The sequence below is a fragment of the Macrotis lagotis genome, chromosome 7, assembly GCF_037893015.1.
Source record: "Macrotis lagotis isolate mMagLag1 chromosome 7, bilby.v1.9.chrom.fasta, whole genome shotgun sequence".
Lineage (NCBI taxonomy): Eukaryota > Metazoa > Chordata > Mammalia > Peramelemorphia > Peramelidae > Macrotis > Macrotis lagotis.
In genome coordinates this window covers 163102889-163119877 of record NC_133664.1, presented here as the reverse complement: position 1 = coordinate 163119877, position 16989 = coordinate 163102889, and the positions used below count along the sequence as shown (strand labels likewise).

The 16989-nt window shown below is 35.5% G+C and overlaps 1 protein-coding gene across 4 annotated transcripts in view; it reads left to right on the top strand.

Moving 5' to 3' along the window:
• The window catches only part of HGF (hepatocyte growth factor), a 100957-nt gene that overhangs the window by 64972 nt on the left and 18996 nt on the right, over nt 1–16989 (top strand). For all 4 annotated transcript variants that reach the window (XM_074194042.1, XM_074194041.1, XM_074194040.1 and 1 more), the window contains 3 exons: nt 1296–1423; nt 6346–6448; nt 8921–9054. In XM_074194042.1, coding sequence (XP_074050143.1) covers nt 1296–1423; nt 6346–6448; nt 8921–9054 — 365 coding nt within the window. The remainder of the gene's footprint in view (nt 1–1295; nt 1424–6345; nt 6449–8920; nt 9055–16989) is intronic.

Sequence of the window (16989 nt, the reverse complement as noted above, 5' to 3'; positions counted from 1 at the left end):
AAGTTCAAATCTAGCCTCAGATACTTGCCTCTTACTAGCTGTACTTAACCCTGATTGCCTCACATCCAGGGCCATCTCCAGTCATCCTGATTCATATCTGGTCACTGGACTCAGATGACTCTGGAGGAGAACGTGAGGCTGGAGACTTAGCACAACATTCCCTCATTCAAATATAATTCACATGTTTTTCATGGCATCACCTCCCCAATGATGCAGTCTTTTTTGAAAATGAAGGAAAAACATTATCAAGCTAAGAATTCTTTTATTTCTACAAATTATAGAAAATCATAATCTAATAGGATCAAAATTATAGGATATTCAAAGAGTAATGAAAAGATACTGGCATAAGCAGGCATATTACCAACAATAGCTTTTATATGGAAATATGTCATAAAAATGTTATCAAAGATATGCACGACCAGTAGCCTGATCATAAAGTGCAAATTGCAGTCAAGTGGTGGACAATGCAAGTGACAAATTGACTTCCATTAAAAATATGAAGGTCATCCAGACTATTGGGTAGTATTTATGTAGTGATATAGAAAAATTCTAATTTGTTCATAAATTCATCAAAGTTTAACACAAGGCATTGGAAGTAGAAATAAAACAAAAAAACAATGTCTACCTTCAAGGAGCTTATAGTCTAATGGAAGATTAAGACAAGCACAAAAATTATAATAAAAATTAAATTGTGATAAATATATCAAAAAAATCAACAAAGATACATATGGATTTCAAAAAGAAAGAATTACTTCTGGTTGAGAGCATTAGAAAGGGTTCATGGAAGAGATAGGATATGAACTGGACCTTGAAGGATGGCAAGGCTATTAGTACAGATATGGAAAGAGTGTTTTCTAGGTTTGTGGACAATGTGCAGAAGTTTAAAATGAAGAATTATGTAAGCCCATTTATACATTCGTTATTTTTTTATATTTAGATTTCCATTTTAAAGCATTCATAATGATTTCAAAAGTATTTGCAGATGCTAAATTCAATTTTCTTCTATGTTGTACTGCTTCTTAAAACATTTTTAAAGGAATAACATACCATACCCATCAACTTCATTAGCAGCTTTAACTATGGTCCTTCTCGGCTTAACACAAGGAAAATAAAAACTAATTTGACACAAAATTGTACTTGTCTTTAAAATATATTTTAAAACATTATGGGAATTCTTTATACATTAGATTTTATTTGTCTATTACATACATTCTGTATTTTTTGAGGCATTATAGGACTGATTTCCACAAACATAACATTTTTAATTTACATTAACTTGATTATTTTTTTGATAGAGATCTAAGAGAAAATTACTGTCGAAATCCAGATGGGGCTGAATCACCTTGGTGTTTTACAACAGATCCAAATATTCGAATTGGCTATTGTTCCCAGATTCCGAAGTGTGATGTTTCAAGTCAGCAAGGTACAGAATCATTACACATTTTGTGCCTAATTAAATTAAGTAAAAATCAGTTAATGGAGGACAAGATTGATGACAGTTACCTCAGTTTATCTATGTATACAAAACAGTGTGTTCATGTTTGTCTATATTTTATATTGGTCTGTCTCACAAACATCTATATCTATCACCTAGCTATCCATCTGTAACTATCTATTTATTCTAGGGTATGGAATAGTAGGTGGTACAATGGATAGAGAACTGGCCTTGGAGACAGAAGGAAGAGAGTTCGAATCTAGCCTCAGTCCCTTAACACTTGGGCCATCTCCAATCGACTTCATTCATATCTGACCAGTGGACCAGATGGCTCTGGAGGAAAAGTGAGGCTAGTGACTTAGCACAGCACCCCCCCATTAAAGTCCAATTCATATGCTTGTCATGACTTCACCTTTCTGATTTAATAGTCTTCTTCAAGAATGAAAGAATCATCATCATCATCATCATAGTGCATAGAAAGATAGTTTAGAAGCCAAGAAGAGTCTAGTTTCCAGTTCCATCCTTGATACAAAATGTCAGTATGGACTTAAGCAAGTCTCTGAATATTGTATAATAACAAAGAAGTTACTGGTATGCATTGGTAGAAGGCTTCCTCCTATCTAGGGACTTCCCTATACTCATAAATTCACAGGTGGAGTCCCCATTCCTATTTATCAATAGGGTGCATTTTGTGTATTTGCAAGGATAACTAGATATATATGTTATGGCAAATCCATGTCTGAATTGTTCAGTATACAATCAAGGTCTATTAATGAAATTTACTTCAGTGCTTTCTCTTAATACTTTACAAGACTTGCATTTGGATTAGGCTGCTTTAGGGCACATGTCCAGTGTATTTGAATCAATATGACCAATATATCTATTAAACCTTTACTGTTCCCAAGCCTTTACTGGTAATACAAAAAGAAGAATGATAGTCATTGCTTTCATTAACCCTCCTTCGACCTTCTCTCACCATCTTATCAGTGCTCATTAGCAACTGTGAAAAGAAGAGCTGTGATGGAAAAGCAGCTGAATCTTTTCAGTTTTACTGTTCATTAGATGCTCTTGTAATAGTCAGAACAAGAAGTTGAAAATTATTAAAAGCTAGTTTGGTAACATCTGTGTTTTCTACTTATCTCTTAGTCACATAGATTGATTTTGGAAGCGGGGCAGTAGGATGAAATTAGTATTACTCCTGTATAAGTCTTGAATTTGCATGAAACAATTTTAGGGAACAGATGCAGTGTATTCAATTCAATATGACCAACATTTCTTAAGCCTCTGTTTCCAAAGCACTGGGAGAACAGGAAAGAATGAAAGTACTTTCAGGGAGTTTACTGGGTAAGGGGATATGACCTGAGGTGCATGAATACATAAGCATCAGTCAGAGTGTGATAAGAGACTCCAAGATCCATGGAAAATGTTATTAAGAGATCTACTCAGGTAGAGCTCACTTTCCCTTAGAGTATAGGGAAGGTTTCCTGAAAGAAGTGTATTCTGAATTGTTTTTTGAAGAAGTAAAGACTTCAACTGAGATAGAAGTCTGGGATTAGGAAAAAAGTCTTAGTTATGCATGAAGGGTCATATGGACAAAGTCTGAAAAAAGGAGATGGCCAGAATTCAAAATAATTTAAAGGAAGTGAGGAAGCAAAGTTAGGCAAATTGTTAAGCTAGATGGTACAGAACCAGAAAAAAGAAGATAAATTTTCTCTAGTAGTCACTGTAGGGTTTTTATTAGCTCTAAAATAGTAATAGAAGTGCATATGGAAAATCTATTCCTCAGATACTGATGGACTAGGAGGAGACAGAATGAAAACTAGAAGCTATTGTAACAATTTAGGTGAGCAAGGAGGACCCAAACTAGCATGGTTTCACCACAGAATGTAGAGAAGATAGAAACAATAGGATTTAGCAATTGATTGAAAAGATGGGTTAAGGGAGAAAGAAAAACAAAAGATGATTCAAAGGCCTTAGAAACTAGAAGACTGTTATCATTAATAAAGACAAAGTTAGGAAAGAGGGAAGTTTTGAGGAGGAGGTGATGATTTCATTTGAGGCATGTTGAGTTTGAATGTGTCAATAGAACATTTCAGGTGAAAACACTCAAAGGCAAATGAAAATATGAATTGTTTTCTATCAACACTCATCTCATATGCTCTAATTTAGATTTGCTCTGACTTCTTTGATTTTTTTGCTTTTTGCTTTGTATCCCCAGTGCATAGTATATAGCAAATAACTAATAGATGACTTTTGATTGATTAATTGAATTACTTATCAGCAGGAAATATATTTTGAGCTTAAGATCTGAAGTACTAGAGATAGACATTTTTTCTCATCATAATTCAGATTTATATTTTATTAAAATATAATGAAATTGTATTATATTATATAAAAAATTTTGATTCAATATTGAAATTTATTATTTTTGAATTATTTTGGACATCCACAAAAACGATCTGTATAAAACATTTATTTTTGGCTCAGGAACTCTTTCAACAGTAGCAAAACAGTTTTCTGGTAGGAAAAAAGCATTTATTTTCCAAGTTTCTTTCACATCGATGGAGAATTTTCATAAAAAACTTCATGAATAACTATCAGTGAGTCAAGTTCACACACTTAAACTTTCTTAGTAGTCCTTTATAGAGAAAAAAATTAAAAAAGAGAAAGAAAACCTTTGGGATTAAATATAAAGTTCAGTAATGCTTATGTCTTTTAAAATATTTAATCATTATCAAAATGAATTTAAATTGTATTCAATTTTAATACAACAAGTTGCTATATCTTTTAAAAAGTCATAGAATGCCCTGGTGTTAGTAGAGACCAAATTCATATTGTCCGTTTCTGCAACACAGATATGGATAGCTCATTTTCAAATGAAAACTGTATAAGGCACTCTAAGATCATCTTAATCCAAGATTAGATTTCTTTTATATGTTTAGCTTGTTTTAATAATATATTTAAGGAAAATTTCAACAATGTTAAAAAATTCTTCCAATTAAACTTCAATTAAATAGAGCCTAAATTCCCAAAACAATCTTATAAATATATTTTTCTTGTATTGAAAGTTTAACTAAGCATAATGTATGAACTGTGAAACATGGCATAGAGATCTACACATATAAGATCCTTCTTTACAAGTTAATTATCTAAGAAAGGCTTCAAGAAAAACAGAAAAGCATATTAAAGATCGATCAATTTGTAGAAAAATATTATATTCAAAAAATGCTTATTAAACTACTGCATACAAAGCACTCTTCTAGAAGTTGGATGTAGGAACCAAAAAATTTAACAGTTCTTGCCTTCATTCTACACAGCAGGGCTGGGAGAGAAATGAATATAAGATAGATAATATATTTCAGGAGACTCAATGGAGTATTGAGTCCAACATCTTCCTAGATTTTAGTTCAAATCTGGTTTCATATACTGTTTGACCCTGGAAAGGTCACTTAACTGCCATTTGCCTCAGTTTCCTTTCCTATAAAAAAAAGGAATAACAGCACCTAACTCTCAAGATTGCTGTGAGGATGACATATCTGTGAAGCCCTTTGCACAATGATTTTCACTACATAAATGTGAGCAATTATATTCAAATAATCAGCCAATTTGCATTAAGTAAATACTATGATAGGTAAAGTATGAGATAGAGACATTCCTATTCCCAAGGAACTTACAATCTAAATGGGTATATGTGCATATAAAGAGTTAACAATCAGTGGCATTAACATAAATGCCTATATCAACATATGATAAATAGCACAAATATTGAAGTTAAGCATGCCACACATCTCAGTATAACTAAAAATATTAGAAGAATGCCTTAAAATGCCCTAGAACTCTTAGAATTTAAAGGGATATTAAAGATGAAATAGATCAGAGATTCTTTATCTAATTTCCACTTCCTCCCACCCCCAGGATATAGGAAATGAATTTTTTGGAGTTGAAGGGGATGAGTGTGTGTGTGTGTGTGTGTGTGTGTGTGTGTGTGTGTGTGTGTGTATTGTGTGCTGTGTGTATATATGTATGAACTACTAATTAAACATTGCCATTTTCTTCAATTATAATTTTTTTCCTTAAAAACACACATCTGAGGAGCACATAAGTATCACCAGAGAGCCAAAGGGGTTCAAGACACCCTACAAAATGTTAAGAATTCATGGCTTAGGGGCGGCTAGGTGGTGTAGTGGATAAAGCACCGGCCCTGGAGTCAGGAGTACGTGGGTTCAAATCCGGTCTCAGACACTTAATAATTACCTAGCTGTGTGGCCTTGGGCAAGCCACTTAACCCCATTTGCCTTGCAAAAAAAAACCTAAAAAAAAAGAATTCATGGCTTAGACCAGTCTAAAAATTTTAGTGATACAGGAACTATGTCCCAGAAAAATAGAGTGACTTGCCCAAGTCTGCTCAGAGAATTAATGACACATTCAGGACCAGCCCTGAAGTCAGGAGGACCTGAGTTCAAATGTGACCTCAGACACTTAAAATTACCCAGCTGTGTGGCCTTGGGCAAGCCACTTAACCCCATTGCTTTGCAAAAATCTAAAAAAAAATCATGCTAGGAACTATTATTTTTTATTGTTTCAATGGTTCTAAAATTCATAAAGTTTTAATTTAGGAAATCAATGAACTTATTTAGATCCTCAATTTGGCTTTAAAAAAGAACCATGTAATTGTTCCAGATTGACAACTTGGACTTTAAATAAAAAAAAAATTGTATTCTGAATCATTCATATTGTAAATAGTATATTTGTAAATAATTTTTATTGCATTTTTTATTTCAATTTAGTGGTTTTAAAGAAATAATTTTCCTTATATCATGCCATAAATTTCTTCAATGATCTCTTTTATTTATTTTTAATCATTATTTATTTGTTTGTTTATTTGTTTATTTATTTATTTTAAAATTTAGACTGTTACCGTGGAAATGGCAAGAATTATATGGGAAATTTATCCAAAACAAGATCTGGGCTGACATGTTCCATGTGGGACAAGAATATGGAAGACTTACACCGGTGAGTAAATTTTCTTTATGGAGTAATGGACATATGTTAATAGCACAAACACAGATTAAAACAATATATAGTGTGTGATTCTATATTTTGAAATGTGAAAAGTATAAATATAGAGGCAGTACTATACAGTGAAAGAAAGAATGTGTTTGGAGTCAGAGGGGCTAGGTTTGGATGCCAGTTCCCCTACTTACCACATATATGATTGACATCTCATTGTCAAGAAAATTAATGATGCTAAATGTAGTGAGCATAGCCATGAGAACATTGCACATTTTAACAACAACTTTATGGGATGATAAACTATGATGTACTTAGCTCTCCTCAGTAGTACAATGATAAAAGGCAATTCTAAAAGCTTTGCGATGGAAACTACCATCCACATCTAGAGAAAGAATTATAGACTCTGAATACAGACCAAAACATACTATTTTCCATTTTTAAAAATTGTTTTGTGCTTTATCTTATTTTTTCCCTTCTCATAGTTTTTTTCCTTTTGTTCTGATTCTTCTTTCACAACATGACCAATATGAAAATATGTTTAACATAGTTATACATGTATAAACTATATCAGATTGCTCATGCTCAAGGGGAAGGAGAGGGAAGGAGAGGGAAGGAGGGGGAAGGAGAGGGAAGGGAGGGAGGGAGAAAAATGTAGAACTCAAAATCTTTCAAAAAAATAAATGTTGAAAATTATCTTTGCATGTAGTTGGAAAAAATAAATTAATCTATTAAAAAGAGATAATCCAAATACCAGCTTCTACAGGATTCCCTTCCATTCCCATTGTTTCTTACCTCATTGTTTTCCTTTGAGATTATTTTTCATTTGCATTCTGTGCTGTTTTTTTTAATTTTTTAAAATAAATTTGTGCCGTTTTTTAAAAATATATCTTTCATTAGAACAAATGCTCCTTTTTTAAAGTTTTTTTGCAAGGCAATGGGGTTAAGTGGCTTGCCCAAGGCCACACAACTAAGTAATTATTAAGTGTCTGAGGTCAGATTTGAACTCAGGTACTCCTGACTCCAGGGCTGGTGCTCTATCCACTGTGCCACCTGGCTGCCCCCAAGAACAAGTGCTTCTTAAGAGCAGAGACACAGTGTTTTTGACTTTCATCATATTCCCAGTTCTTAGTACAGTACCTAAATAATAAATGCATAATCAATGAATGTTTTACAAACTGACCATAGAAATATTAGTTTGGCAGCTATGACAAAAGTGAATTGGAAAGACTGGTAAAGAAATCAATTAAGAGGCTATTTCAGGAGTCTAGATGAGAAATAAGAAGGTCCTGAATTAGCATGGCAGACACATAAGTGAAAACGATGGGATGTTATGGAGGTAAAATTAACAAGATTCAGACACTGACTGGATATAATGAGACCAGTACAAAGAGTTGAGGATAAATGCTAGTTTTTTAATTAAGTAACTCTGGACATTTGATCCTTCTTTCCTTCCTTCATTGATGGTCTTAAATAGAGAAATTTCAGTGGAATTGAGAAGTGGGAGATGGTAAAGTAGACAATGATGGTAGACTCTTTTTTAACTGTTGAGAAAAAGGGAGATTTACAGGACACAATTAGGGCTTGGTAGGATCCAGTGAATATCTGAAGGGTTGGGCATCTAATGTTTGTACATAGCAGTGAAGAAAGCACTGGATAAGGAGAGAATGAAAATTTAGGTGCAAGGAAATGCTTGAAGAGGCAAGTTATTGGAGGACATATGTATCAAATTATTTTCTCAATAAATGTCTTAAACTGAAGATACCACTAAAAATAAGTCTAATAAAAAGACATAAAAACCTTGCTCAAATAACACTGTGCAGAAAGTCTTCCCATCCCTCTCAGTAGTACTATATCTCAAGAGCATGAAGAATGAAGTAACTAAATATTAGTTTGATGATTATGTTTTCCATTTTTATTATAGCATTTTCTTTTTGTAATTTAATTTCCCTAGGGCTGACTCTCAGTTTCCATTATTACTTAAGGTCATGTTCTTTGGGTAATTCAAATGATACAAAATCTACAAACATTTGCACAGATCTAAATAAATATATATTCATATATGGATCTAAATATAAAATCTTTTTTTCTGCCTTTGAAAGCTTCTGAATTTTGAATGACTTCATTATTTCTTTCTCTTCACTTTAGAGGAACAGTTAAGAAATAAGTAGTAACAAGAAAATAAAAAGTTGTGTATTTGCCTTACAGTTGCCAGTAAAGTTGCTATACAGTACAGTATGAAAATATTTTAATTGAAAAGGACTCAAGTAACATAAAATATAAGTTTGTGAAATCCTTACATCCCTAATTTAAGTTGGAAGTTTCTAAAGAAAGGGTTCATTGAAACATACATACACTTTTATATATGTGGTGAAAGTTTAAGATCTATATTGCAACCTATGGGTTGTCTTCTTTGTAATATTTTGTTTTCTTGAAGTGAGCAGCTTATGATGTTTGCAACATGTTTTTATGCAGGCACACTTTCTGGGAACCAGATGCTAGCAAATTGAATAAGAATTACTGCCGTAATCCTGATGATGATGCCCATGGGCCCTGGTGTTACACAGGCAATCCTCTAGTTCCTTGGGATTACTGCCCAATCTCTCGCTGTGAGTGTGCTTACTTTTAATGTTTTTCAGTTGAAATATTTTAACTATATTGTGTCCATTGTAGTAATGTTTATAAGGGTTGTTTTTCACATCCTCTGCCCCTGTTCCATCACTCTCATCACTGTGTTGTAGAAATTTTCAAATTTTTTTGTTCATTAATTTCCATGTCATAAGGATTCATCATCAAGTAGCCATACTACCTATAGATGCCTAAGTAAGTTGGTCTATGGAAAGCAGCCTCTTGCTAGGAACATACCTGAAAACTTTGGTATAGGATAGCTAGGTGGTACAGGGATAGAGTGAGAGTTCATATCTGGCCTGAGACACATTAATTGCATGACCCTGAGCAAGTCACTTACCTATTTATCTCAGTTCTTCATCTGAAGAATGAACTGAGAAAAGGAAATGGCAGACCACACTAGTATCTTTGCCAAGAAAACCCCAAATGAGATCACAAAGAATCAGATATGACTAAGATGCCGGAACAATAATAGAACTTTCCAGAGCTTGGGTTATACTGGAATAGTTTCCAATAATGCATTGTCATTTTCATGCTCCTAGGACTTTTCATGATAATGTGGAGAGTTTTAAAGGGCAAGCAGTTATGAATAGGTTGCAACTTGCATTGTTGAAGAATTATGCATACAGATGAGATCATAGAGAGAAGAGTGTTAGTCTAATCAAGAATCATTTTTTTTAAGTGCTGGGATCTATGCTAAATGCTGAGGAGAGAAAGAAAGGCCAGATGCATTTTTAAAAACCCAACAAAACAAAATGTTCTACATTTCACAACTTTGTGGTTAAAAAAGAAAGGAAATTTAAATAGACAAAAAAAAAAAAACAGACCAATCTCATAAGTTTCAGGTTTGTGGGCCATGTTTTAAAACATATGTTAATAGGTATTCTAAAGAAAATTAAAACTATTGGTGAATCTAATGATCTATTTTAGTAATATAGCCCATAAGTTACATCCTCAGGAATTAGCTTAATTATTACTGAGCAAAATATCTTATATTTGCAAAACAATTCAAAATTCCATGTCAGTATCAATAAAATGATGACTTTCTAATGAAAATTTTCAGTTTAAAAATAAGAACTGGTTTATATCTCTCCTTTTATTTTATTTCCATCTCCCCTTTTGATATATTTTCCTCTATCTTACTATCCTTATTTCATTATTTTTTCTTTTCTTCTTCCATATGTGACCTGAATAAGATGTCCATATAACATAGGATGACTCAATGTTAACAGCAACTTGAATCAAGAAGACTTGATTTCAAATGCAGCCTTACAAAGACACTTACTGTGTCTTTGAGCAAGTCATTTAACCCTTTTTGCCTCAGTTTCCTTATCTGTAAAATGGATAAACCACTCCAGCATATTTGCTAAAAAAAAACAAATGGAGTTAGACATTAATGAAAACATTAAAACAACAGTAAAAAAAATATAATAGCACAGATTTCTATAGCTACAGAAGAATAACCCAGACATACTCTTATGGACATGGATGACACAGGCATACCCTGGTACTCTACTACCATTCAACTCATAGACTCTCTCATGTGTTTGCTGATATTCAGACTCCTATATCTTCATATAAGACATTTGTGCTTCCTAGGTGCTGTAGTTGCTTGTGTGGACTATCCTCTGTGCTTTTATTCTTTGGAGGATTTTCATTGTAAAACAAGCATAAAATAAAACATGTATGTGTCATTGAAAAATTGATTTTTTTTAGATAGGGAAAAAAATCTCACTAAAAAGGAATATTCAAGTTATCTTTTATTATATTTTCTTATTTGCTATATGCCAGACAGTTCTCTACTATTTTAAACTTTTTTTGTGATTTTTTTTCAAATACTTTTAAAGATATTTCTCAATATTCACTTTTTATTACAATTTTGAATTCCACATTTTCTCCTTTCCTCTCTTCCCTCTCCCTTCCCCATTAACAACTAGTAATCTGATAAAGGTTACATATGTACAACCATGTTAATAATATTTCCATATTAGTCATGTTGTGAAAGAAGAATCAGAACAAAAGGGGAAAAATTTCATGAAAGGAAAAAAATAAAATATAAAACAATTTTTTAAAAATTGAAAATAGTATGCTTTGGTCTGCTTTCAGAGGCAGTTCTTTACTTTGCCCATACTTTGTACCAAGTCTGTTTGGATAGAGGATGGGGACTAGATCTGTGATTTCACTGGGGAAGGGAATTATCAAGTGAGGAAACTTACTTACAGTTCAGATCAGTATTATTTTTATAACCCACATACAGTCTTAGAGAGGTATCTAGAACAATGAAAGATGAAGTGACTGTGTACATAGGGTAACACTACAAGAATGTATATCAGATATACATCTTGAGTCCAGGTTTTCCTAGATCTGAGGATCTTAGTTCAGTAACACTAAACCTGCCTTGCCTGGCAGTGAATCTGCCTGGCTGCATTAAGAAATCTTTCCTTTACATACTTTGTTCATAGCAAAAGAAGAAGCTAGGTATTATATTGGATAGAATGTTGTACTGAAACACAGGAAGACCTGGGTTAAATGGAAATGATAAGAGCACCTAGCTCCCAGGTTTGACATGTGATGTTAAAATGAGATTGCAATAGCAATGAAAAAATCCTTCAAATGTGTCAATTAAGAGATTATTGATAATTCTGGAGAGAACGATTTTAGTTGTATAATGAGGTCAAAAGCAAGACTGAAAAAGGTTGAGAAATGAGAATAATTCACATAACATTTTATATAGAACTTTGAGGTTTGTAAAGTAAACTTTATTCATTATAGCAGTCCAGAAGTTTCAACTTAATTTCCAAGTAACAGCTTAAAGAAATCTGCCAAACTTAAATATGCATGTGTTAGTGTGCATATGTCACTGCAATGAAGGCAGCTGAAGCAGATGCTATGGAAGGCTTAGAGTTGGTTAGACATTGAAGATGCCAAAGTTATCCACTGTATCTAGAGCCATCACCAGTTGTCCTGACTCTTGCCACTGGACCATGATGACTTTTGAGAGGAAATGAAGCCAATGACTTCATGCAACCCTGTCTCATTTAAATCTAATTTATGCAGGAATCAAAAGGCATCACCCATACCATTTTACCATTCCTATCTCAAAGACCAGTGGTGACAGATAAGTGATGAAGTAACAGGTATGGATACACTGGGAGTGGTAGTCACAACCTCGCACACAGGCAATCCAGGCCATAGGGGTCATCTCCTCACTGGAAGCACCCTGCGTGTTGGATGTCTGTGCAATCTTTGGAGGATCACATTGCTCATGTCCTGGTGTGAGAAAGGGACTAGAAAAGGCCCCTTAAAAATAGTCTGCTTAGCCAACTCTGGCCTGATAACTGTGGTGGGGGTTATCCCACCAGTGGTTGAAAAACCAAAAAATGTACAAAAACTTCTTCAAAGAAAGTGTGTGTACTCATGGACAATACAAAATCAAATATGTCTGAAAGACAAATAGTTCTTGTTGCAAGAGAACTCAGCAGGTATTACATGAACCAAGACTGAAGCTAGCTTACGGAAACTAGAGCTGGATACATATTCTTTTAGAATGGCTGTAGTGAAGGGAAGCTCCACAAAGCTGGGGTAGGTTTTGCGATAAAAAATAATCCAGTCAACAAACTTGCATGTCTGCCAAAAGGAACGAATGACAAGTTTATCAATGCAATTGCCATAAAACTACCATGCCACCATCATCAGTGCTTATGTTCCTACCATGACAATGAGGCCAAAGAAAAATTTTTTAAAGATCTAGAGACCCTTATCATCAATATGCCAAAAGAGGAAGAGCTTATAATTCTAGGTAATTTTAATTCTAGAGTAGACTCAGGCTACCAGACATGTCAGGGAATCCTTGGCAAAACTAGAGTTGGAGACAGCAATAGCAATGATCACCTACTACTAAAGACTTGTACATCTCAAGACCTTCTCATCACAAACACTGTCTTTCCTTTACCTAAATGCAATAAAACTTCCTGGATGCATCCTCAAAGCAAACATTGGCATCTAATGGACTATGTGATTGTAAATAGAAAAGACAGACAGGATGTGAGGGAGGGTGACAAAGGCAATGTGTGGTGCAGAGTGCTGAACTGATCACAGACTCATCCTCTCCAAGTAGTCACATTCAACTGAAACCATGGCCTAAGGCAAAGCGACTACTAGAAGAATTACTGTCAAGAGATGAGAGAAATTCTCTGAACTAGAACAGTTTGTTGCTAACTTGGAGGGGAGGTTGAGTCAATACACAGTTAGCAACAGTGGATTAGAAAAGGAGTGGACAGTTTTCAGAGATTTGGTGTACAGCACTGAATTTTCTCATCTGGGTCACTACACTCACAAACATCAAGCTTGGTTTGATAAAAATGATGGGGAAATACAGAACCTGCTAAATGAAAAATGAGAACTCCACAAGGTTTACCAGAAGGATAACACATCCATTTCTAAGAAGACAGCATTTAATTCCAACAAAAACAAAGTACAAATAAAGCTAGGAGTGATGCAGGATTCTTGGCTCAGTAAGAAGGCAAATGAAATTCAGTTTTATGTGGATAACACAAGCTTGTGCTAATTTTTGTCTAACAATTAACACCAAGTAATCACAGGGACATCTATGTATGGAACCACTGGTTACATCAAAGGAAGATATTTTGAATACTGTGGATACGTTCACTTACCTTGGCAGTATACTTCCCAGGGAAGCGCACATTGATGATGATGTCACATGCATTGCTAGAGCTAGATCAGGATTTAGGTAAAATGATGGGAGAGATGAGCTATTAGACTACCAAACTGAAAGGCTACAAGTTGTTGTGCTGTCCTCATTTCTGTATTCCTGTGAATTATAGACAGACAGTCTACCAGTGCTATACCTGGAAACTGAATCACTTCCATTTAAATTGTCTTAGGAAGATTCTGAAGATCACCTGGCAGGAGAAGAAACCAAACACTGAAGTTTCTTGAGCTAAACTGCCTAAAATTGAAATATTACAACAGAGTGGTCATGTTGCTCAAATGCCAAACATATGCTGGCCAAAAAAGACTATTTTTATGGAGAACTAACACAGGGCAAGCACTCACAGTGGGGTCAGAAAATACAATACAAGGATGTTCTGAAGATCTCTCTTAAGAACTTTGCAACTGATTGTATATTATGGGAGACACTGACACAGAACCAAGTTTTGGTCATTTTGATTTTCTTCAATAATGAAGGATGGGCAGAGACAAGATGGCAGCAGGAGAACAGCCTTTCTTAGGAGCTCTCTCCAAAATATTCCAAAAACGTTAAAATTATGACTTTAACTAAATGTTGAAGAGACAGCACCCACAGAAAGATCTAGTGTGGCAATTCTCCAGCCCAAGGTAACCTGGAAAATTGTGGGAAGGCTCTGATCCACAGGGTTGGAGTAGGGCTGCAATATGTCAGAGTGAGGAAGCTTTAGCCTTTTGGGAACAGTCCCAGGTTCCTGGGTCCCTGGGAGCCCTGGCTCCTGGCAGCAGAAGCAGTTTCCTGACCTGCCACCCCAGGGAACACCAAGCACAACTTGAAAGACCAGTGGGGAAACCTCTGCCAGAGCAAGCATGAAGCCCAGGCCAACATGGTCCTCCTCAGCACAGCCCAGATCCCAGGAAATGGAAGCAGGCCTATGGAGCCATCCAGCAGGAGCCACCCAGCAGTTGCTTCCTGAGTGCTCAGCCCATGGAAGATAAGGGAGTGGAGAAAGACTGCCAAGGTCTATCCTCTGTCCCTAGGACAGGACTCTGGGGCTTTGACCACATTCAGACTCTGGTCACAGTCTGGGCCCCCATAGAACAGGGACCCTCCTCACAGCCCCAGGACAGAGGGGTGTGCTCGCATCATCCACAGACCAGAACACAGGCCAGGAGAGCAGTTAGAGCCTCCCATATATCCTTAAAGGAACTGAGGTGATTGGGAAGGTGTCCCAATTATGCTCAAAAGCTCAGGAAGCACCCCAAAACCAGGGCATAGACTGGGGAAATGAGTAAAGAGGAAAAAAAGGAAACCTGACCATAGACAATTACTTTGGTCCCATGGAGGATCAAAATACACACTCATAAGATGAGAATGTCCAAGCTTCTGCATCTAAAGACTGCAAGAAATATAGAAGTTGGGCTCAGGCTATGACAGAGCTCAAAAAAGATTTTGAAAATCAAGTACGGGAGGTAGAGGAAAAATTGGAAGAGAAATGAAGGAAATGCAGGAAAAACATGAAAATGAAGTCAGCAGCTTTGTCAAGTTATCCAAAAAATACTGAAGAAAATAACATATTAAAAACAAGTTGTGGGTGGGGGGAGGCTAGGTGGCATAGTGGATAAAGCACTGGCCCTGGAGTCAGGATTACCTGGGTTCAAATCTGGTCTCTGACACTTAATAGTTACCTAGCTGTGTGACCTTGGGCAAGCCACTTAACCCCATTTGCCTTGAAAAAAACTAAAAAAAACCAGTTTAGGGGCAGCTAGGTGGTACAGTGTATAGAGCACTGGCCCTGGAGTCAAGAGTACCTGAGTTCAAATCTGGTCTCCGACACTTAATAATTACCTAGCTGTGTGGCCTTGGTCAAGCCACTTAACCCCATTGATTTGCAAAAACCTAAAAAAAACCCAGTTTAGATCAAATGGATAAAACAGTTCAAAAAGTTATTGAGAAGAATGCTTTAAAAAGCAGAACTGGCCCGATGGAAAAGGAGATAATAAAGCACTCTGAGGAAAATAAATCCCTCAAATGCAGAATGGAGCTAAAGGAAGCTGATATCTTTGTGAGAAATCAAGACACAATAATTCAACACCAAAAGAATGAAAAACTAGAAAAAAATGTGAAATATCTCATTGGAAAAAAAACAACTGATCTGGAAAACAGATCAAGAAGAGATAATTTAAAACTATTGGGCTACCTGAAAGTCATGCTCAGGAAAAGAGCCTTGACCTCAATTTTAAAGAATTTCTACAGGAAAATTGCCCTGAAATACTAGAAGCAGAGGGTAAAATAGAAATTGAGAGAATCCAGTGATCTCCTACTGAAAGAGCTCTCTTACAATTCCCAAGTCAAGGAGAAAATATTACAAGCAGCCAGAAGGAAACAATTCAAATATTGTGGAGCTACAGTCAGGATCACACAGGACTTAGCAGAATCCATATTAAGGGCTCATAGGGCTTGGGATATGATGTTCCAGAAGGCAATAGAGCTTGGAATGCAACTGAGAATCAGAAAAAACTGAACATCCTCTTCCAATGGAAAAGATGGACTTTCAATGAAATAGGAAAATTGCAAATAGCCAGACCTGAATAGAAAGTTTGATCTTCAAATACAGGACTCAGGTGAAATATAGAGAGGGTGAACAAGAAGGATAAATAATGAAGTACTTAGTGATGAACTGCATGTATTCCTGTATGGAAAGATCATACTAATGATACTCATATGAATCTCATTTATTAGAGCAGTTAGGAGCTTTTATAGACGAGACACAGGAAAGAGCCAAATTTGAAGGTATATTTTTTAAAATGGAGTCAATGGCTGAAAGGGAAATGTACTGGGAGAAGGGAAAGGAGAGGTAGAATAGACTAAGATATATCATGTATAAGAGTCAAGAAATAGCTTTTGCAGTGGTATGGAAGGGGGAAAGTGAGGGGGGATGAGGGAGCCTTCATTCTTATCGGAAATGGCTCAGAGAGGAAACAGCATACACACTCAATAGGGTATAGAAATCTGGAAGAAAAAGGAGAAAAGGGGGACCAAGGGGAGGGAAGGGGGGATGTGGGTGATAGGGGAGAGGATAGATCATGGGAGAGGATAGTCAGATATAATACATTAACTTTTTTTACTTTTTGAAATATGGCCTTTTTTTTGAAAGGGATTGGATGGGCTGTTTAGGACCAAGGGTCCAAGTGATTGCTGGGTCTAT